Raw genomic sequence first — 23,545 nt, 5'->3', positions numbered from 1 at the left:
GGAGAAAGACATGAAGAGGCCAGTAAAAGGGCAAGTGTTCCAAGGGCTTGAGAGAATTAGGCACATAGCTTTCTTAAGCTTCTTTGAAAATCCAAACAAATACATTTTCTGTTGACATTAAAAATGGGCTGGAGTCATAGTGGGATAGACATTCCCAAAAGAAGATGCTTAATCTGAGTCTGCAGAGGACAGGAGAGGTTTTAACAATAATGAGAATATTGAAAATGATTTAGGGGTAGTGTTGGAGAGAGGATGGAGAGCATGAGGAGGAGCCAAGAGAGAGAGGGTACTGAGGATATGGAGAAATTAGTAGAAATGCATCCTGAGGTATTTTAGAGGTGAAAAAGTGTAGCTTTTATTTGGCCCTGAAATGAATTGGGATCTTCTGACCTGTCTGAGGATGCAAATATTAGTGACTAGGGGGGAGGAGGGGAGAGGTCAGGGCAGCGGTAGAGCAGACAATGGACCCCTCTGCAGCACCAGCCTTTCTTTCACTTCACAAAAAGGTTTTTCTTTTGTAATTCAAATGAAAACAAACCCTCCTTAAGAATGGGATCTCTCTGGAGCAAGAAACACTGCAACATATTTCACTCTCACTTCCCTTTAGGTTCACCTTCCTGCATCAGTCAGCGCATGAATGAATTTGATCTGACCTTTTTTTTGTTGCAGAATTCCGAGGTAAACATCAGCACAATGGAAATAGAGATACAGTCTGGGATCTTTTTGGAGCTTTCTCTGAAAATGACTTCTTCTGGGAAGTGCTGCTAGATCAATTACGTGTGATGAGTCCCAGAATACTGCCGTGCTGTGAATGGCTGTGCACATTAATTCTGCATGTGTCACCTTGCAGTGCCCCCACATTCATCCACACTGAGAGGCAGTCACTGGTTCACTTGAAGAAATGGTGCAGCAGCACTCCTTGCCCTGGAACTTTGTGTTCGCAGATGCTGGGAAACTGGAACAGGCAAGGAGGGTGGTCGAATCTAAACTTGTCACCCAGGCTCTTCCTTGATGGAAAGAGAATGGCATTTCTGGAGGGCAGTTCATCCTTTCTTACTAAACATCACTCCTGGAGTGCAGTGACTCATCCTCTGAAGTTGCCTACCCGTTGCTCTCTGTTGTAGAGGAAACCTGTATCACTTGGAGTAGGCTTCAGCCTTTAGGTAGGCATGATTAGATGAGGTGAATTCTAGCCACAGCAACTTGTTGACAGAAACCATTTTGTGGTGGATGCATCAAGAGACTCAAAGTAAGTGGAAAGCAATTGGAATGTCTGACTCCCTCAAGCACCACTGAAAATCCCAGTGCCAGTATTTTGCAACTGTTCTCCATTAATGTTGCTGTTACAGACAGTTTAATACTCAGTGGCAAACCAGATGTGAGGTAAATCAACCAGGCATGGTTGTAGCTGCATGAGCCTTTAAATGTGGGATTGGTTGAAGACAAATCTGTTTGATTTTGGGAAATGTCTGAGGCATGTAGCTTGCATAAGCAGTGACTACTTCTCTTATGGAGTATATGAAGAAATAATGAAATTTATTCAAGCATTGTATTCAGATATACACTGCTAAACAGCTAAGTTTCTGTATGCTTCCCCATATTTCATTTGGTATTTTTCAGGATTCACCATATGTCAGACTAGGAATCATAAAATGGTCTGAGTTGGAAGGGACCTCAGAAGGTCATCTGGTCTAGCCCCCTCTGCAGTAAGCAGGGCCATCCTCACCTAGATCAGGCTGCCCAGAGCCCTTTCAAGCTCCACTTTCAATATCTCCAGGGATGGATGTTTCAGGTTGTCATGTTAATTGTTAATGTTCATTAATGTCTATTAAACTGTTAGTATCATAGGATGTTAGGGGTTGGATCAGAGATCATCAGGTCTTACCCCCCTGCCAAAGCAGGGTCACCTAGGGCGGGCCACACAGGAACACATCCAGGTTGGCTGGGAAAGTCTCCAGAGAAGGAGACTCCACAATGTTGCTGGGCAGCCTTTTCTAGTGCTCTGTCACTCTCACAGGAAAGACGTTTCTCCTCATGTTGAAATGGAACTTTGTGTTCTCACTTACATCCATCAGTGGAGGATTGGTCTAGTATGTATAGATGTATTTGTTATATATCTATACAGTTGTAAAAAAAGCTCCTTGAAAGCATGCTTCAGATGAGAAGATCTCTTCCCTGTGAGTCATCTGGCTTTTGCAGCTGAAGCTGCATTTGTTTTCTCAAGGTCTCTGCAGTTTCACCTGAGATGTAGTTCACTGTTTATGCCAATGGTGGTGCGGTCCTCTGTGGGAAGAGATGATTCATGGACGTTAGTCCACGCTTTTGTGTGCGTGTAATGATTGTTACTCTAAATAACAATACTGGAATGAAAAAAAAAATCTCCTGAACAGAAGGAAGAGTGGGTGTGGGGGGTGGAGTTGGGGCATATGAGCAAGAAAAACATTGCCCTCGGGGATATGGGAATAGTTCTGAAGACAGGGAGCTTCATGTTTGCTTTCAAACCCCGTGAAATAAGCATCACGAAGCATAGGTGAGCAGGATAAGTAGCTCTCCTTTTTTCATGTCTAACATAGCCCAAGATCATTCAAAGGCTGTAACCTGTTGGGGAAAAATGTGGAATCTGTTTGACCCTCTGCTTAGCAGTGGGCAGTGATGGAACCTTACAGCTCAGACCGAACTGTTTGCAGAGAATGTGTTTGATATTCTGTCATGTACATGACTGCTTGGTTTTAAATCATCTTGGTTAGCTAACAGTTCCATTTCTCTTCAGGGGATGGATCAAAAAATAAGCATGTAACAATAAGCTTTGAGGCTTTAAAGCTGATTTGATACACAGAAAGCCTGAAATTAGGGCAATAAAAGATATTTCTGATGTGATTTTCTCTTACTAAACACCTCAGCCTACCAGGCAGGTCCCTGTTCAGCAGTTTGCTGATGAATTAATTTGGCTGTAGAGCTGAGCTACTTCTCTGCAGAGTTATTCTCACAGCTGGGGCTCCTTTTTTTGGCTTTTTTTAAAGAGGATCTAGAGAAAAATATTTTTAATAGGTGAAACACACTATGCAGGAATTTCAGTGTAATACACTCATCTAATGCTTAAGTTCTTTCTTCCTTTAGCAGACATTTAAAGTGTGTTTTTATAGAAATCTTAATATAGCAGCCAGTAATTAAGCCGTGAGTAAACATGGGTTTGCCAGTTTACAGTGTAAGAGGTACAGCAGTATACTCTTTAAAACTACTGAGTTGCTTCAGTCTTGCTCCATTTTACATGTGTAATGCTAGTGATGTCATAGTATCATAAGTATGAGTCAGGGTTGGAAGGGACTACAAGAATCATCTAGTTCCAACCCCCCTGCCATGGGCAGGGACACCCCACACTAGATCAGGCTGGCCAGAGCCTCATCCAGCCTGGTCTTAAAGAGCTCCAGTACCCTGACAGAAGTTTCACAACTGAAAACCCCACATCAGGCCCAGTATTCTACATGTATGTACTGACTTTTGTCCAGGGGTTTAAGAGATGTTTGAATACGAATTGTCTGACTTTACACAAGAGTGGCTTCAGCTGTCTTTAAAATCCAGCTGTCTCTAGGATGGAGGTCAGTAGATGTTGGCTAGCAGTGCACAGTACTGCAGACCACTCCAGGAACAATAGAACTGGAGTAGGGTTGCCTCCAGCTGAAGTAGAACCTCAATCTGTGCCAGCATCCACCAAAAGATTTGTGTTCAGGTATTTACAGTGTGATTAAAGGGAAATGCTGACAGACAGTTTAACATAGAACTACACACTTAAGTGTTATGAAGGGGGGAGAAGAGTTGTGATGGGATTTATCTTGTATAGATAAATAGATCTTGTATAGATCTGTGCAGTTGTTGTTATGTTATTTTGGAGGAAATTTATTGCATTGTCTTTCTGCCCTCAGTGCAGGTGAGAACTGCAGTTCACGTGTAGGGTGCAGGATATTTATGTTTCCTGTCATTTGTGTAGAGCTTTAGCTTGTAAACTGTGTGTCTGACAGAAAGCAAAAGAACATGATCAGAATGACAAGGCTCAAAGCTAACAATCGAGTAACATGAGCAAGGATGCACCTGCTCTTAAAACAAACTTCAGCAAACACTTCTTTTAAATTGTCAGGCTATTTTGGTAGAGCCCAGCTCCCACAGGACTTTCAAGCTGCTTTGCTAAAGACAATGGAGCTTTTCTGGTGCCTTGCTTGTACTGCTATGGAGTCAAAGGCTTGTTGAACAGCCGCAGTTAGTGGCAACACTTAAGTGATGGGGGGTGGGGAGGGTGGGTTAAAGAGTAACTTAAATGGCACTTTTGAACTCGTTCAAATCTTCATAGCAAGTTTTCCTGGGTATTGTCAGAGGCAGAGTAATGCATACTCTCTGTGCTCTAATTGCAAGGTGAAGATGCTTGTGGTGGTCAAATGAGGAAATCCATCGTCCATGTCATCACTTTATTTTTCAATGTGAGCAGATTTTCTTGTAATCAAAATGTCTGCCTGTACAAGAAGCTTTAAACAATTGATTCTACAAGTGTAAAGCAATTTATTAATTTTAGCACTTAAGAATACCAGGCTCATGTAGATCCCTATGGTGTTCTGAATCAGCCCTGATCACTGATGAGTTTAACAGAAGTGCCTCACTTGTGTCTTTAGAGCAATATGAAATTGCAGCCTTCACAGGGCTGTGCTTTCAGATATTGTTCCTTCTGGATATGGCAACCAGTTGCCTCATCATTGTTTGTCTGTTTCTGTTCTCCCTTTCATTTCCCTCCTGGTTATGCACAGTTTGCCTGCCTTGCAGTTTAATCAGAATCTCTTGCTATTTCTGACCATTTGAGGAAGTATCTGCCTGGGATGTGAATTTATGAGAAGGAGCACGAGCAAACCCTCACTGCCTTGTCCCTAGTATTTGCCATGTGTTACTTGTGCTACATAAAATGTGGTAAACACTACTTTTCCTTAATGAAGGCTGCAAGTTAAACTTCAGCGAGGGCCATTTGAGAGAAACTGCAATTGCTACAGCCTGTTTCATGTGAGAACAACTCAGAATTAGTATTCTTGGTGCTTTCGTTCAGAGCCGCTGCGAAGACGCTCTGCAGCAAGGTTCCATTGCAATGGTAGATTGTTAGCTTAGTGAACTGAAGAGCAAAACACTTCCACGAGAAAGGGACCATTGAAAAGTATTTACTTACTGAAATGAACTTTTAAACCTAAATTGCCCTTCAGATTTGTAATGTGTTTGTATTAGTGCTTATTGGAAGGAGCTTGCCCAACGTGACCTGGTGCAGAAAGGAAGCATTTCACTCTGCTTGCTCCAGTTTTTCTTAGACTTGCTTGAATCCTGCAAGGCATTTCTACACTAAGACAAACTATAAACAGTGTTTATGCATGACATGAAGAGCATCAGACATGGCCTGCTGAGTTTGGTAGCAGCAGACCTCTAGGGCAACAAGTCACAGTGCACAAATAAATGTTATGTTGGTGCAGCAGCAGAATTTTAAACAAAAACAAATCCTCTGTGGGATGTTTTCCTTTGGGTTAGCACATACACATGGAAGATGAGACCTTTGCAGACTTTCATCAGGAGAATGAAGATTTATCAGCCTGGTTTCTCATTTTTCCCCTTACGTTGTGCCAGGACCTGGTTTTGTTCTGGACCCTTGTGCTCTACCAGTCCTCCTTTCCTTTTCTGTTGTGCAAGTAGTAGTCTACCGTACAGCTTGGGTTGCTCAGAGGCCTTGCCCAAGTGCGAGCACAGCAGTTTGCAGCAGCACTGCAAATGGCAAGAGAGCAAAGGCAGCATATGTGGGGATAAGGGAAGAAGTTGTTATCTACCATCTTCTTATCTATGTGTTTTGTGAGTATTTTAGCCTTATATAAGTCCTGCCCAGCAAACAAGCAGACAGAAGGGAGTGCAGTCTATTTTAGTTGCCTGTTCGCCTCTCTAGCTCTTAAACAGTATCTTACTGATCTGCTCTGTGATTGTTTCACTGTAGGGTGTATCATAAACTCTTGTCCTTCCTGGAATCCCTGGTAATTTGTAAGTGTAGAAAACCAACAGCAGGCCACAGCAAGAGAGTTCTGCTTTTGTTTGTGGTGCAGAGGTGATTGTCATCATCTCGCTTTGCCCTAGGAGTGATTTTTCAGAGTCCTGAGGTATGTTTTTCAAGAGCTTCCACATATCCCTGGAGGATGATGAGCTCACTTTTGCAGAGATCCAAAGTGTTGCAGATGAAGAGGGGGTCCTGGAAATTCCCAATGTGAAATCTCCAGAACCACACTTCTTGAATTGAGTTGTGCTGTGTGTGAAGATGTTGGAGCAGCCAGAGAGAGCATTTGCCTCAGTAGCTTTTGGCTGCCCAGGAAAGCCTTTAGCTCTTCAGATAGTTCCTCTTTAATTACAAATGTTTTGGAATATAAATAAGATATGGGCATGGCAGGTTTTCCATTATTCACACCACCTCTCCCCTCTCCTTTTTTTCCCATCACCTTTGTCATAACCTGGCCCAAATACCTCTCTTATTTTCCAGATAGATCAATAGGTTTAATAAAACCTCATTTCTCTTCCCATAGCTGTGTTTCCCAATGAGAGTTGTATACTACTTGTATAATGGGGACTCTTAGAGCCTGTGTCGCCAGGTGAGCAGAGGGATGGTGTTGGTATAGATGAGCTTAGAGCTTGGTAAAACTGCTTGTAGAAAAAAAATCCCTTGAAGTTTGGAAAACAGTGACCTGAATGTCTGAACAGCATTTCTGGGACAAGGGCTGCTTTTTCCAAGCTAGAAGCAGTTTGGAAGGAAAGTGATGTTGTCATGTGAACAGGGCATGCAACCCTAGCACTCTGAGCTGCTCCTTGGTAGCTTCTGGTTGTCATATTTTTAATATGAATGACTGTGTTGCAAAACTTTGTTTGCACTTCAGAAAGTATTGAAAGCTGGGGAACAAATAGCTCTGGGATTGCCTTTTGGAAAGTAGGCTACAGAATGTATGGGACCAAAATCTCTTGTAACTGTCGTCTTTTAGTCTTACTAGAGAGACTGCTGTTCATGCACATCAAGACCAATCAGAGGCCATAGGAGACTTGACAAACTATCTACAAAGCTGACTGCCTGTTTCTCTCATGTCTTTCATCCTTCCTACTCTCTCCCTGCTTCTATGCCTTTCCCATTTTTTGTTTGATTTTTTTTTCCCCCCTCTTATTTTCTCCCATTCTCATGCTCACATTAAGTGATCTTTTCAGACAAGCATCACAGAAAAGCTGTTTTTTAGATTAACACAGACTCTGCTTCTTTATTGACTAGCCTGTAACAGCTAATGTGATTTGCACTCCTGTTTATCATCTTTCTATTATTAGACCCACCATACTGGGACTAATATGCAGGTAACTCTTAGCCACCAGTGGAGCTGCTAATTGGGTAGATTAATTAATCATTCCAATTGGATTTGTTGTCCCCAAACAGATATGTGATTAAAACAAGGAAAAGCCTCTTCCTGGTTTGTCTTTTGAGAATGAGTGATTTAATGTGATGTACTGCCTCATATAAATCAGATGCCTGATTATTAACGCTCAGGTATCGCATCCAGTGCTGTAGTGGGAGGGCAGCAGCTATTGCTGTCAATCCTCCTGCCATTTTCATCATGCTGAAACCTTCATCTCAGACAGTTCCTGACTGTTGCCAAGGTGCTGGGCACTGTGTGAGCACTGCAGCAGTTCCTGGCCAGGTTATTGGCAAAGTGAACTGGCTGGTTCTTACAAAATGCCTCTTCCACCACTGGCACATGTGTCCTGTCCCTTCAGCACAGGAATCTGTTCTTCACACAGCCTGCTCCAGGCTCTCCATATCTAGCTGGACTCTAGCCAGTTCTCCTTCCTGTTTAGCAATACAGGAGGATAACATGGTTATAGTCTTTTGAGATTTGTTCAAAAGCAGGTTGAGAGCTGCAGACAAATGTAGGTTCTGTGTGTCTCCTTAATTAATCTCTTTTTTTATTGGTGCCTGTCCTGTGAAGTGTGAATGGCTGACATGTGACAGAGAGCCATGGCTAAGCAGAAACAGAGATCTGCCCTTTTTAGTGCTGGAGGTCAAGCAGAGGGACATGTTCCATGTCTTCCAACCAAAATTCCAGAGGCAAAGAATTCCATAAGCTCTAACTTCGGTTCAGTGACACTGCTTCTTATCAGGTTGTAAGCTGCTGCCAATCCCAACAGGCAAAAAGAAAAAGCTGAATGTGCATCAGCTGACACTGGCATTGCTCAGGAATAGTCCAACTTTTAAAAGCCTTTTATTTTCAAGGTGTAACAAAGCTGCTTTGTACCATAAACGCAAAGAAATGACCCATTTCCCCTCTCTGTCTCAGGTGGGTAGGAAAAGTTCCTTTCTTCCCTTTTCACAGCACTCCCCAGGGCTCACTGCTTTGTGTAGGAGGCAAGTTAAAAACTGCTAATCAGAGCAGAGGGGAAAGCCCTCTGCCCTTCTGTGCATGGGTTATGTAGTTTATCACAGCACATTCTGTCCTCGGTGGCTGCATTTCAGTCTCACCTGTGGGTGTTTGCATCTCTTTGCTGAAGCCTGTGGAAGGTAAAACTCCCTGCTCTCAGTTTGGAAGGGCCCTTTAGCCAATAGCTGCAAAACGAGTCAAAACTAAGGTAGAAATTTCATGCAGTGGGCTATGCTAAACCCTTCCCACTGAATCAAATATGCTGTGGGTTGTTCAGTGTAAATGCAAGTACGTCCTAACCTCCAATAGACAGTTATGCTTTGAAAGCTGATCTTCAGATCACTGTGCATTTACATCTGCCTGGAGCTTTTTATTGGTTTGCTTGTGGAAGCCAAATTTGTGCAGAGCTGAGGGAAAGGGAAACATAGCTTAGGTACAAAAATGCACCTTTGTTTTGTCTGTTTAGAACCAAATGAAATACAGTGAACCAGGTAATGTGTCCCAGGTTCTGCCTGAGGGTTTCCATTTCCTTTCCTCATGGACTGACTCTGTTGCACTTGTCCATAGCCCTGGCTCATATTGCTGTCGTGCCTCAGCTCCAGCAGCATCAATGTCCTTTTGTTGTTCTTTGCCGTCCTTTTCGCTGACGTACATCTTGGTGTGCATCAGGCACGCTGCCTCCCAAAGCTAAAACAGCTGCACCTCAGAGAGGAGGGGGGAAACCTTCAAAGGAAAAACAAACACACCATCCCTGTAGTCTGTTGGTCCTAACAGGCAATTAAGTCTAGAAGTTTGGGCAGAGTATTTATTGCCGGGCAGAGCCCAGCAACTTTGTCGGAAATGTCTTTTGTGTGGCCCTGAGCACAGGTCTGAGCCTGAGAGCTGTGGTGGTGATTTGGTGAATGTTTACATTCTTGCAGTCTTAAAGGTCATCTGCCAAACTGTGATAATGGGAACCTAGGGGATATAAAAGAGTGAAATCAAACTGTATCAAGCCACTTGAACATAATCTTTTGTATCTCTGCAGGCGTTTCTTCACCGGATCCGCCAGAACGCCGTGGACAAAGCTGAGAAGTACATAACGGAGGAGAATGTGAAGGTATTGCTTCTGTCTTCCTCATTTTTTTGGTAGGGAAAATGATGTGTAATGAAAGGCTAGATTCAGGGATGTAAATACCAAATGCCCCCATGTCCTACTGAGGCTTATTATTAAACTGGATCCCTAAGGTAAAGAGGCTCAGGTTGACAGTTATCTGTCAATCTCTGTGCCCATTCACAGAGCTGTCGTCCTCCAGCAATTTTTCATCCCACCAGCTAATTTCAGTAGAATCTGACAACAATGAAGTGTTGTCAGAGATACTAACTTTTGGCAAAATTTGTGAAGTGATTGGGTAGACAGAGAGGCTTTTTCAGTGTCTTGGAGGAAAGGTAGGGAATGCACAGCCCTTGTCTGTTTTGCTTGACAGTATTCAGTTAGCCAAGTTGCATCTGCTGTCATTTACAAATCTAAAATTGATAGGGATTCGAAGAAGGAGGCAAGGATATTCCTTTGTGTCCTAGTAGGAATGAATTTGTGTTCTTGTAGGACTAAGTAATGTGGGACCCTTGCATGGGGAGGTTCCTGAATGATTTTTACCCTGGAAAGAGATAAAGGACATAGAGCTGTGAGGTACTTACTGGCTTCTCTAGTGCCTATGGTCACAGGAGACCTTGTTGTTAATTACTTTCATAAATACAAGCAACACTTTCTTGCAATAATTTGCCTCAAAAGCTCCTTGTACACCTATGCATATGAAACCAAAGCCTTTTTGTACATCTATGCAAGTAAAACTGATGACAGTGTGTGGCTTGTTTGCCATTAGAAGCTCACTTATTTGGCTTGTGTTTGGTCTTGTAGCTCCTAAATTAGCAGAACCTTTGCTCTTTAGACTTGTGGGAGCAGGGCAAAGCAATAATAACAGGTGTGTCACACTATGTCACACCAGCCAGTGCTGCTGCAACTGATGTGTTTCTCCAAGACTTGATTCTTCCACTTCACATTATGGTATTGTCTGGATGTATAGAGATCCTAGCAGGGCTCTAGATCCTGGTTTTGCTGTTTGTTCTGTAGGCTAGCAATACTGTAGGGTCGACTGACTGGTGTCAGAAGGGGCTGGTAGCAAGGTGGCTTGGCATCTTTGGAGAGCGAAGCTTCTCTCTGTCTTCAAATATGAAAGTCCCTGCTCCCCAGGAACTTAACATCTAGAGTCTGGAGTACATTTGGGGGCAGCTGAAGAAAAAGTAGACAGGTGATTGGTGACAATAGGTCTCATATGCAGACAAGTGTACAAAAAGTAAGCTCTGAACGAGGAATAAACTTACACAACATTTGCCAATTTGAGCAGCTGCAGATGTTGATGAACGTTATTATTCTATCATTATTCATAGATCATCAACATTAATTATTAATCATGCAGTGTCCCCAAAGCCTGTGCAGAAGGATCCATATTTTCTCTGCTGATTTAAATGTATTTGTATTTGAAGTTTCACCATATTCCTCTGGGGAAGTCCCACTTCATTTTTGTGTCATTCTTGAAGTGCTTGGGGGGGTCTTTTCGAGGCTGCTGTGAGACCTCATTTATTCTTATTATTACAATGCTCAGCTTCCAGTAATGGCTTTTCTTCAGTAATAAAGGGCCTCTGCCTGTTGTTGGTGAAATAGAATGACAAAGATACGTTCTTTTCTAATCAGGGTCAATTATCTCCCCTTTGTGCCCGTCTTCTTCCCCTACCAAATAATTCAATTGTCTTTTCTGCAATCAAAAGATATTTGCTCTTTCTTTCCCTCTCTTTTCTTCCTTCTTGCTGGTAGAAGCAGAACAAGCAAGGTGGTCTTGGGACTTCAGATAACTCTGCCTGCTAATGTTACATGTCTTGAGTCACCAGAGAGCTGTGAGGTGGCTGGCAGCAACAAAGGTGATAGCGGAGACTGTCTAAATGGTATGGTAGCTTATGTAAGGAGAAAAATGATTTTTCCTCTTCATGCAGTGCAAAAGGAGAATACAAGGTATTCTGGCAGTCACTCAACCTCTGAGCAAAAGGAGAAGGTGTTTCTTAGGATAATTTGGGTTCTTGCTCCCAATATTACTTTTGAAGCTTTCTCCTACAGCTGGCACTAAGAACTGCGGATATCAGTAGCCTTGGGCTGCTGTATCCCCTTCCAGAAAGGCCACATGGAATTCTGTGCCAGGCCCAGATTTTACAAGCACTCCAGGGACTAATAGCTGCAGCAGCACTATAAAAAAACCAACAGAAAAAGGTTTTTTCACTGCCTCATGTGGGAATATCTCTCTTGATATGTTCGTTGTGATGCTGCATTCACAGCAGGGCACTGATGTTTTACAGATACCGTAGCTTGAAGGCAGCACAACTTGAGGGTGCACACAGGCTGCCAGACATAGACCCTCACAGGATGCTTGTGAACAGTAACTTCAGCTAAAGTGTTTCTGCTGCCTTGATTTTTTTAAGTGACTCCTCTTATCTGTGAATTCTGCAAGCAGAGCTCTACTGACCACTATGGAATTCATCAGATTACACAGATACTCCTTGCATCAAAAAATACCCCCCAAAGACTGCTCCTAAAGGATAAAATCATCCCTGACAGATGTTTTCCTCTTCCTTGTTAATCCCCTTTTGGCATGGCTTCTGGCTAAGCCATGCAGACAGAGGCTACCTTATCATCACATCAGCTTCAGCCATGTGACAGAACCATCCTGTGTTCTGCTTGAAATAGGACAGGAAGATTTCTGGAAGCAATGAAGTGGTCCTAGCTCCCTGTCCTTTATTTTGGTTTAGAGCCCATCAGTTCAGGTTCAGTGTGTTAGAACCTTTTCATTTATTCAGAGCTAGAAAGTGGCTGTGAGGCACAAGTTTGCATTCATGATGGTGTATGATACCATACCTCGACATTCCTGACATGAGAGGAGAGCAAAGGCAAGCAGGATGCAATAGGCCTGGCTCTGCATATGCAGCCAGCCTGCAGAAGGGGTTTGAAAAAAAGAAATACTCTGCCCATTCTTGAGTAAGAGAAGGTACAGAGTTGTACCTGGGTACATGCAGAGAGGAAGGCTCCTTGAATTCCTGATCTTGTCTACAGCTGCAAAACCAGAGAGAAACTGTTTTTAAACTAGGAGCTGAGATTTCATTCTATCTTTAATGATCAGATGAAGGCTGCCTCTGTCAAGCTGCACACTGGGGTTCAGAGGAATGCTATCCACTCACTCTACAAGACCTGGAAGGCTGCTCCCAATGTAAACACTGCTCATCACCTCCTTGCAAGTGGCATGGTTACAGCAGAGTGATAGGAAATGCCTGCAAAGTGCACATCACTGCAGAGTCCAGGGTTTAGTCTGCTCATTCAGGCTGCTGTCAATACTGATGGCTGTGTCACCATGGGTCAGGACTCTCCCTCTCCATCTCCTGTGTGTGTATTCATGTTTTCTTCTCATATTTTGTATGAAAATGGTTTAGGCTTACAAAGGGTCTGTGTTTATAGCAGCTCACAGCCTGGCAGTTTATTCCCCTTGGCACTTGGATATTGAAATCTCCAGGGATCATTTAGCTGGGAGATTGCACAATTACCTTCTAGTACAGGTCTAAACTAGGGGCCTCTCTCCCATTCCATACACCTCTTAAAACCACTGAGATCAGTGAAAGCAAACTCTAAAATGTATCTCCTGTGGTTTGGAAGCATTTTACACTATTCTGTAGTCTGTCAGCTGAATGTTAGATGCCACACGGCAGAGATTTGGACTCTTGTTTACAGGTACATCTTTGTGTCTGATAGCTTCTTTCAGAAAGTGACTTCTAATGCACTGGAAGGAAGGGCAAGCGGCTTCTTGCTTCTGTCTCCTGCAAAGTGAGTTTGGTCCTTGTGATTCTTGTCACCTGATTGGTCTCATAGGAGATCTTCCCTAAACTTGAAAGAGGTTGCTGACATTCATCATGCTTAGGGATCTGGAAAGATAACCCTCCTTTACAGCAGGTACTTCAGCAGCAATAAAGGTTTCTGCAAGGGGCCAGGAAAGGGGCAAATACAGTGCAGTTCATTCTGTGTGAGCCTGTACTTTAGAGCCTATTGAGACTAGTCTAGAGCCACAATGTTTTGGTACTGCTACTTGAACAAAACACTCCTAGAGGTATCAACAGCTAGCAATGTTTTTCTCTTTATATTTCAGATCTTATTTTCTAACATTGAAGACATTCTTGGTGTTCACAAGGAGTTCCTGGCTGCCTTGGAATTTTGTTTACAACCAGAACCTCAGTCTCAGCATGAACTGGGAAATGTTTTCTTAAAATTTGTAAGTACAATGACTTACTGCTATCTGAAAATGCAGTTTCCTGTCATGAGCTCCCATGCCCCTCAACCAGCCCTAATCTCTGAGGCTAGTGGCAATACTGTGACAATGTGTGTCTTGTATGAAAGTTGTAGGGTGGGAAAAAAAACTTGTGAATGGGTTGGAACAATGGAAACCAGATCAAACTTGGCTAAACAAGGAGGTATTTTTAGAAACTCTTCCTTTTCCCATTGCATATTTTTTCTCCTTTTTTTCCTCACCTAGCTGATCACATCACTGAGAATTTGTCTGCATGGGTTTCAGATGTGTCAAAAAAAAAAGCACAGAGTCAAGTAAATTAATGCTTTTTGAGTGTATTTTAAAATATAAAGATCCTAAAACCCACAAGGATAAAAGGTAAACCCAAAGGACTGTACATCATTTGCAGCAGTTAGAGTATGTGCATACTGTTATCCTTTGGTAAGTGAAAGGTAGTGAGAGATGTCGTCTTGTGCTGAAATACAGCGTGAGATAGAGCACACAGCCTTTTACTATGGAGTAAGCAAGTACCTGCTCTCTGGAGCTCCAAAGTAAATAAAATTTGGCTTTTGACTTCATAATGCTAGCTCAAGAAAGCCAGGCCTACAAAATGCATGCAGTCATATAGTATGAATTCACTCTGCCAGCTCCAGGTTGTTTAGAACATTTTGACCAGTTACTTCTGTGTCCTCTGACTTTGTGCCCGAGCTCTAGTTGTAATAAGCTCCAGCCTGGTCCAGTCAGGTGAGTACTGTTTGGTGATCCAGGAAAGCACAGACCTGTAGTAAGCATCATGCAACTGCAGCTTATGATCCTAGAGGCTGAGGGAGCTGGGATTGTTTAGCCTGGAGAAGAGGAGGCTCAGGGGTGACCTCGTTGCTCTCTACAACTTCCTGAAAGGTGGTTGTAGCCAGGAAGGGGTTGGTCTCTTCTCTCTAGCAACCAGCACCAGAACAAGAGGACACAGTGTCAAGCTGCACCAGGGGAAGTTTAGACTAGAGGTGAGGAGAAAGTTCTTCACAGAGAGAGTTGTTACGCATTGGAATGGGCTGCCCAGGGAGGTGGTGGAGTCACCATCCCTGGAGGTGTTCAAGAGAGGATTGGATGTGGCACTTGGTGCCGTGGTCTAGTCATGAGGTCTGTGGTGACAGGTTGGACTTGATGATCTTTGAAGTCTCTTCCAACCTTGGTGGTACTGTGATACCTTTGCCTCTCTTACTGTAATTTTTTCTGATACCTGTGAAATTCTTCCTGTAGATTTTTGGTTTGCTATGAACTTGGCCTGGTTTTCAGTTGTGTGTGTCATCCTTTGGCTGGTGTGTGTGTAGAGCACACTGTATATGCCAGACCAGTTGTTATATACACCTAGTTACAAGATGAACTCATTTAAATGCAAAGTTACCTGATTTACATGTATAATAACCTCTGCATTTGATATGTATAAGTTTTTTGTTCCACTTGGAGCAGCCCTCTTGAGATGTTTGAAAGCATCTGCATAACAGCCATTGCTTCCAATTCTTATTAACTGCATTAAGCCACAGGCCAACTTCCTATAAAAATGTGTTTTGTTGTGCTTTCATAATCAAAATTCATGCTTTCACAGCTCATCAGTTTGAGTGGGCAGCAATTATACAGCTATTCATCACTCAGAGAGCTTTACAGACTTCCTCCCCTTGTCCAATTTTTAGTTCTGCTGTGACAACTATTAAAATAGCATTGGAAAGTGTTATGTTGAGATTATGCCCAAAAATTCTATCGGGTGTGAGGCCTGTCTTCTGCTGAAAAACATATTGGTGAGCTTTGTTAAAGCCTCCAGTACCCACTGGAAGCATTGCCTACCAATAAGATGTGCTGTACTGATGTATGAGTATTCATTAGTGAAGGTACCAAAATTAGAGGGCTTTTGAGTGAAGCTGTCAAATTGTCTGCTGTGTTTCAGAGCGGTGCTGAATAACCCTGAATGTATTCCCTGGTAGTGCTTTCTTGCTTTATTGATGTTAATTGTGGAATGTTCCTTATTTACCAAACATGCAGCAATATAGGAATCATGAAGCTGCAATGCACAGGGATGAGTGCTGGTGAGAATTTATCTTCTGATTGAGGCAGTTTGACTGAGATCAGCTTATGCTGCTGTCTGGAGAGCACTGCAAATAATGTTCACATCAATGGTTTCATGATCCCTTAGGGAATGAAGCAGTGTATGGAGAAGGAAGTAGAATATGTATTCCATTGAGACTATAGAGAAAAAGTTGATCTCATCCATAATTACCTTATAAAAATATAGGAATACTATTAGTATCACTGTGGTGCCTCAAGTATGAGTAAAGAACAGAAGGTTGCCAAGAGAGGAGGAAATGATGTGTCCTTGCATGCAGATCGTGCCTAGGTTTTAGAAGACAAGCTTCAATGTGGGTGGCTGGGCCCAAAGAGTGGTGGGGAATGGAGTTAAATCCAGTTGGTGGCCAGCCACAAGTGGTGTTCCCCAGGGCTCAGTTTTGGAGACAGTCTTGTTTAACATCTTTATCAGTGATCTGGATGAGGGAATTGAGGGCACCCTCAGTAAGTTTACAGGTGACACCAAATTGGGTGGGAGTGTTGATCTGCTTAAAGGTAGGAAGGCTCTGCAGAAAGAGCTGGACAGGCTGGATCAGTGAGCGGAGACCAATGGGATGGGGTTTAATGAGGTCAAGGGCTGGGTCCTGTACCTGGGTCACAACAACCTCATGAATGCTCCAGGCTTGGGGAGCGAAGGAAAGGGGATTTGTGCCCTGTTGAAGGCTTCCATAGTTAGTCCCCAATGAGTGACAAGGAGATGCAGTGACAGCTGTAGTTCAGAGTCTCTTCGGTTCCTTTCTGCTCAGGCTGCCAAAGCTCCATTTCCCTAATTGAAGCTGTTCTAATGAATCAGAGACATCTTAAACTCCCCAGTGCCTCAAGAAGCAGTACTCCTGAAGGTGTTTCTGTGGTGCTGAAGCCATTTTTTAATAATACATTGTACAGTATTTTGCCACCGGAAGAAGCTCTTGTGGCACACTTGAGGTTTCCTGGAGAAAAAGCCAGGTGTTCTCCTCCAGTAGTGCACTCCTGCAGCATGGCTGGAGAGCTTTCTTCAGAGTGCGTGTTGTTAGCCAGTGTGCCCAGGGAAAACATGAGTCAGATATTTCTTTGGTCTTTCAATTTGGGTAAGAGTCTCTTGTGTTGCAGTGTGCTTAAAGGAAGTGTCAGCAGGAGCATCCTCAGTGCAGCTTTTTCATTATCATCAGATCATGCTTTATCCTCAGGGGAGTTTGCAGTGAGGAAGTGACACTGACAGTCTTCAGTGTATCGGTGTTTCTTGTGTTGTGATCACCTGGCAAGGTCATTCTTCATCCTAATTATGAACCCAGTCCTTGTCAGCAGCCAGATGTTAGCACAAGTGCATTGCTGTAGAAACCCAGTGTTAAAAATGCTCATAAATTTGGTGAACAGCTTGAGAACTCTTGAAGCACTGTTATTTCCAGACACTATTTCATAGTGGTGCGTGGTTTCTGTAAATTTCCTTGTATCCAGCCTTGATAGAGATCCCCAGGTTCCTCCTGTGGAGTTCCACCACATGACAGTTATGTTCGGTTCATGAGATCTATTTATCTTAAAGTTCTTCTAACCTATGTAAAGGCTGATTCTTTTTCTGCTTTACCTTGATGTAGAAGAGTCTCACTCAAGGAGAATTCACTCCTCTTCAGGAACAAGGCAAACTTTTCAGTTCTTCTGACTCTAGGACCAGAACTGAGCCATTTATAGTAATGCCAGGACACTCTCTTCTGGATCTCCAGCTCAGAAGGATTCAGATCTTGAGTAACACTTAAATCAAGCAGGCAGATTTCATGAGGGTTCCAAAAGAGCAATCACTGCACATTGATTTTTGAAAGTTCCTCGGTAGCTGATGTAATGCACTTGCTCTGACATGAAAAGTTGTTTTCCTTCAGAAGACTTTCTTTGCACTGGTGCACTCCATTTGGTCAGATGGTCGTTAGAAGTTCATTGTCTGATGCTAGGTGAGAGAATTTCTTCTGGAGCTGTGGTTCTGTATGACCATAACAGACAATAAAAAGCATGCTTGAGCATTCAGGCAAAATTGAATCTGCAGCCTTCAACAAAATGATGCCATAGCACAAGTCTTTTAACATCAAAGAGCATACACACCAAAGGTGGAGTCATCACACTTCATCAGCACAGGTTCATGAAAACTTCTGGCTGTCTGCAGAGCAGAAGGGCAGAGAATTGACAGATGCTTCATTTGTTGTCTTGCCATATTGCCAGAGATTTGGTAATACAATAGCTAGAACTGTGTTCACGGGAAACGTGTTTGCTTCTCATTTTGGGGAGACAGTTTTACTGTCAAATTCATCGGGCATCTTGTTGTGTGGAGAATTACCTCTCTTCTGTTTTGTATAGGCTTTTATGTTGACAAAATTGTTTCCAGCCTGCTTTGAAACAAGAAAATGGCACAGCTTGTTAAAAATATGTCCAAATAAAATGGTTACCATTTCCCAAGTGTCTTAACTGGCTCTCTCGAGTCAAAACTATTTTCAGGTTTACTCTAATTTGTGGACAGTTCTAATGGACCCAAACCAACATATTTGGAGAATAAACTGTTGGTTAGAGGTTTATTTTAACAAAACTGAGAACAGCACACTTATTTCTGTCACTGAAATCAAAAGGTCTAGCTGTGTATCCAGCAGATTTGCTGAGTAAGAAGGTGCCATTTTTATACAGTCCTATCTCTGACCATAATTGCACTTTAATATAGAGTAACTGCAGGTTCAGAATTCCTGGGCTAGCATCTGTAATTATGTAACTGATAATTTCCTCACCAGGGGATGGGAGAGTCCAGGTCTGAATGTCACCCAGAGAGGAAATTAAACACTTCAGACACTGAGTAATTTAAAGCATAGTTCTCATATTTGTGGGTCTCATGCATGAAGGACAGCTGGAAAAGACTTCATGAAAGCACTCTGGTGTGTGCATAATTATTTTACTGACTTGAGCTTTAGCAAAGGGATTTTGTCATGATCTAAATATAACCACCCAAAACTCCAGGCACTCCAAGCTGCAGTCAGAAACCTGAGCAGTGACATTTTGTGCGCGTTGATGTAACGGATGCTGTTGTGTTAATGGTTACTATTTTTAGTCTTGAGCATATTGCTTCTGTGCATCCAGGGAGTCGGAGAGAGTTGAGAGGAGGAAATGTTAGAGAAACTTAGATATCTGTCTTCTCATTGTGTAACTCTCCAGTTTCTAGGGTTGAAAACAATCCCATACTTCTTAACTGCCTCTTTTCTGTTGTGCTGTGGATTGAGCCCTGCCTTTTCCTGCATCTGGTGGTCAGAAACGTTTGTTTCTTTTCTGCTTCCCAGTATTAAACTCCAGTACTAATATGACCAGCTGTAGATGAAGGATAAAAGTGTCAAACATCTGTATTCCAGCTCTTTCCACCATATTCTTTGTGGCAACTCCTTTTATTTGTTTTGTACCATTGTTGTCCTTGGACATGCATTTATATTTATTCTCAGTTTTTCCTTTGGAAGTATAAAGAGGGGAAAAAGATTTAATCAGATTAATGATAAACCAAACCCCAAAGCATTTTACAGTCTGGAAGCATGTACATCTAGCCATTAAGCTTCTGACCAGAATGTCAAATGCTTCTAAATTAATAGCAATGCAATTTCTTTTCCATGTAACAGTAGTGAAGAGAATGCCCAGTTAGTGCAGCTCTATTCCCATGAAGTCCTCTTGGCAGTAGTTTTTTGTTTGGATCACTATGAACTGTCTTAAAAGTAGTAGCTAGATGCTGCAGATACCTTCGGCTAGGACAGGAAGCTCTTCGTTTCTGAATGGTGCTGGGAGTTTAATCAAAAGTCTAAAAATTAACTTCCTAGTTCTGGGGAGATGAAAAGGTTCAGACAGAAGGTTTTCAGACCAGGATCCTAAATAGAAAATTAATGATGTGAATGCCACAACAAACTGGAGAGCATTGTCTACATGGCACGGTGCCCTAAGATGCCAGCTCTGGAAGGCCTTTATTACCACTGGCAGAGTGCCACGCTAATGCATCTAAATTACTTTTGATATGCTAAGTAGCTTGTCTGAGTACCTCTGCATGGCACTGCATTGTGGCCTATAGAAGTCAGCCTGAACCAGGAAAGAAACCACTATTGTGAGAAGCACCCGAACAATTATGAATCTTTGGCTTCTGACTAAAGCCTAATACAGTCTCTTGACCTCCCTTTTATTCCAGTGAATGCAGTGCTGGAATCTTGTAACATAGCTACTGAAAGTGCAGCTCCTCCCAACAGCATCGACAGGATCAGCTTACTTCTTGCCTGGTCTACTCAGGCATGGTAATACTGCTGCTTCTTTTGTGAAGCATTTCCACATCCCGGGTATCTGATGTTTGCAAAGGGTTCAGCTCCTCTGATCATTTCAGTTAGAAGCTGTTGGTCTGTCTTTGTTTCTGGAGATCAGTAAAGCAGAACTTGGTGCTGCCAGCTGACCCTTGTTTCTGAACAGAGATTTCATTCCACCACATGTGCTGGTGGGTGTCACCCGTTCCAGGGTGAGTACCTCAGTCTAGTGGTGAAGCTACCCTCCCCTTCCTTTAGTGTCTGTAATATGCTGGTTGCTCAGTGTTTATTTGATTAAAATCTTCATTTAGGGAAAGTGTAATGGACAGCTGACCCACTGCTGAGTGTTGCTTTGCAATAGTGAAGTCTGCTGCTTGTTTCAGAACATAGTGAACCAGCCAAATCACTGGGGGTTCCCTCTCAGTCCTGAAAGAAAGGGGATTTCCAGCTGGTTGCTTTGTGTTATAGTTCCCCTCCAGATCTTTGAGCTCCTTCCAGGCCTTGGTTCTTCCCAGCCATTTATGTTTCTTCCTCCTGCAGGAGTGGTCAGCTGAGTCAGAAATGTCAACCCCTTTGCTCCTTGTTTTACTCTGCACCTGGCTACTCTGTTGGAATATCCTAACACACATGCAAGTATCCCTGTGAAAGCAAAATCCATTCTTTCAGCAGAGAATCTATTATTCCAGTGATGCATTAAGAGGAAAAGTGCTGTAAGTCTCTGAGCTCAGAAAGCTGATAGTTCACAAAGAGAAGTTAGGAATTAGTGGAACTCCTCTGTACATTATTCACATTAGAGGAGTATCATGCACCTCATGAACACTGCAGCCCAAGTGCCACTTGGAGTGCACACACCTTTGTAAAGAATTTGGTATCAGACTGTGATAAAACAGTCACTCCAGTTGTGTCTGAGTCAAGAAGTTACTGTGTTTTTCTTTGCAGAAAGACAAATTCTTTGTGTATGAGGAGTACTGCAGCAACCACGAGAAAGCACTCAGACTGCTCATGGAATTGAACAAGATCCCAACAGTGAGAACATTCCTCCTGGTAAGTGCCTTCTCTAGCACTCTTGACATAACGATCTGACTTTGTGCTGTACTCACAATGACCCTCGGTATCACAGGAACCCCGAGCATTTTGCAGACACTGCCAATTCAAGGTATGCAGCACTCAGGATGGATAGATACTGAAATCCCTGATGAGTTTGGGCACACCAAGCACAGCTCTGGTATGAGTGATTGTAGTGAAGAGAGGGAAGATGGTTGGGGTTTTGCTTTTCTGTTTGTTTGGTTTTAAATAAGCAACAGAATTTGAGCAAAGATTGTGAAAGGAGTAATGCAGTATGTCGGCAGTAGGGCTGTGACTAGTTCCCGGTGGATCTGATTTCCTGCTCAGTTCTCTGACCAATTCACCATCTGCAGACCCACCAGAAAAAATGTGACCTACTTCTGACACCCTTTTGCCTATGAGTTCAGCTATGGGCAAGAAATGTAGTCTGGATGAATTGTTTTGACTGCATCATTGGTGCTTGTATCAAAAATGACCCTATCCACCCCACAATGTACGAATGTCTGTGCTGGGGAGGGACTGTGATGTACAGCCTTCAAATGCCTCTGTAGTGGCTGGGCTGGGAGAAAAAACAACCAGCAGAGAGTGCCTTTTGCCCAGCATTCCTTATTTTTCTTTCTTTCTTTGAATGTTTATCCTCCTAGCCTCAGTCTAATTCTGCCTGATTTTTGGATGTCCTTTTTTTCCTGGCCATGAATGCATGGTATTTGGAAAGTGGTTGACATATAGGTAAGGGACTAATTCAGCACATAAGCTTTTTTCCTTACTAAGTGCTAGGACATAAAAGAAAAAGGCTGTATTTCAAAGGACCTGCTCTTCTTCCTACTCTATTTTCCCTTTTTTTTTTTTTTTTGCCAAGGGTTTGCTCTTTCCCAAAATAGTACAGCAAAAGACAACTTCTGCATACATGTCTGTCCCAGGCAGGGCCAGAGCATTCTTTCAGCCACAAAATACAAGCTTGGGAGGGAGCAGTAGGAGCCAACACTCATGCTGCTGGGTAGTAAGAAGGTTTGTCATGTCTGAGTTTCAATCAACCTTGCTGAACCATTAGTTTGAGTTACCAAATAATCCTTTCCTTGATCTTAAGTTAGTCTGGGTCCTTCTATGGAGGGAAATATATGAGAAGGAGGGGAAACAAAAGTGCATGTGAACACCGTCCTGCCCGACATTCAGAGGGTTCTCCACTTCTACTGGATTGGCAAAGCCTCTTGCCTGTGTTACTGGCAGCAGCTGGCACACTGATTACCAGGCACACAGTAAGCTGCTGTGGCTTAGTGCAGTACCTGAATCCAAGAGACTCTTAAAATAGCAGTAAATACAGGAGCGGAGGCTGCACTGAAGTGTCTACTTTGCTGTGGCTGGTTCAGTTTCTTCCTGGCCTCCCTTCTCTTCTCCACTGCCTTCTAAAGCTGTGCTATAAAGCCACCATGCAGAGAAAGCTGCATTAGAATACAAAGCCTTTCTTGTGAGAACAGATTTGGTCTGATTGCCCCCTCACAGCTGCTGAAATACAGAATGTGGGAATGTGTTTGAAAAATCAGTAAGTGTTAAAGGGCAGTTTTGAGCCCAGAGCTAGAGAGAGGGCTGAAAGAAGATATAGGAAGAACTGAATCACTCAAGACTTGGAAAATTGGACAGGGAGCATTGTGAGCTGGTAGCCAACACTACAGATCTAGAATAGCCTGGGGAAGGGTTATTTTACAGATGATTGTCTGTAGAAATACCAGTTAGGAGTAATGAGATTTATGTATGATGTCTGTGAACATTGCTTGAAGAAGGGAATTGTTGAGCTACAGCCAAAAACCCACTAAATTTCAGAGTGTCTGAGCCATGGTAAACTTCTCATAGGAGAAAATGTTATCAGTGATGCCCCAAAGCAAGCACATCTTGGCTGAACTGAGTTTAAACTTGGCTTCTCTTGTCAGGACAGGTTTGCAACCAGGGTGAGGTCTGGAGCAAAGCTGTCCAGATTCATGGTTGAACATAGAAATACAGACTAGTTTATCTCAAACAGATTTGAAGTCTGAGTTCACTACCTGTCCCTGGCAGCAGCCAACAGCAGAATCTTCAGGGAAGTGTGGAAAAAGCTTGCAGGAGGTCAGAGTTTGCTTGCCACACAAAAATTGCAGATTATTGTGACAAAGGACAGGTCAAGTAGATTTTTTTTTAAATTATTTTTTTGCATGTCATTCTGCATTCTTATAATCACTTTCTATGTCAGTCCTGAGTAAAGAATTTCCATCATCTATGGAGAAGTTGATCATTGCTCATTTTGAGCAGTACGTGCAAACGCCTCTGT

The 23,545-nt window shown here is 42.8% G+C and overlaps 1 protein-coding gene across 1 annotated transcript in view; it reads left to right on the top strand.

Moving 5' to 3' along the window:
• The window catches only part of PREX1 (phosphatidylinositol-3,4,5-trisphosphate dependent Rac exchange factor 1), a 154,465-nt gene that overhangs the window by 55,076 nt on the left and 75,844 nt on the right, over positions 1-23,545 (top strand). The window contains exons 2-4 of the mRNA XM_054173389.1: positions 9,472-9,543; positions 13,661-13,783; positions 21,121-21,225. Coding sequence (XP_054029364.1) covers positions 9,472-9,543; positions 13,661-13,783; positions 21,121-21,225 — 300 coding nt within the window. The remainder of the gene's footprint in view (positions 1-9,471; positions 9,544-13,660; positions 13,784-21,120; positions 21,226-23,545) is intronic.

This window comes from Dryobates pubescens, chromosome 26, assembly GCF_014839835.1.
Source record: "Dryobates pubescens isolate bDryPub1 chromosome 26, bDryPub1.pri, whole genome shotgun sequence".
NCBI classification, from domain to species: Eukaryota; Metazoa; Chordata; class Aves; order Piciformes; family Picidae; genus Dryobates; species Dryobates pubescens.
The sequence above is the reverse complement of the archived record's forward strand: the minus strand, read 5'-3'. Positions and strand labels throughout refer to the sequence as shown.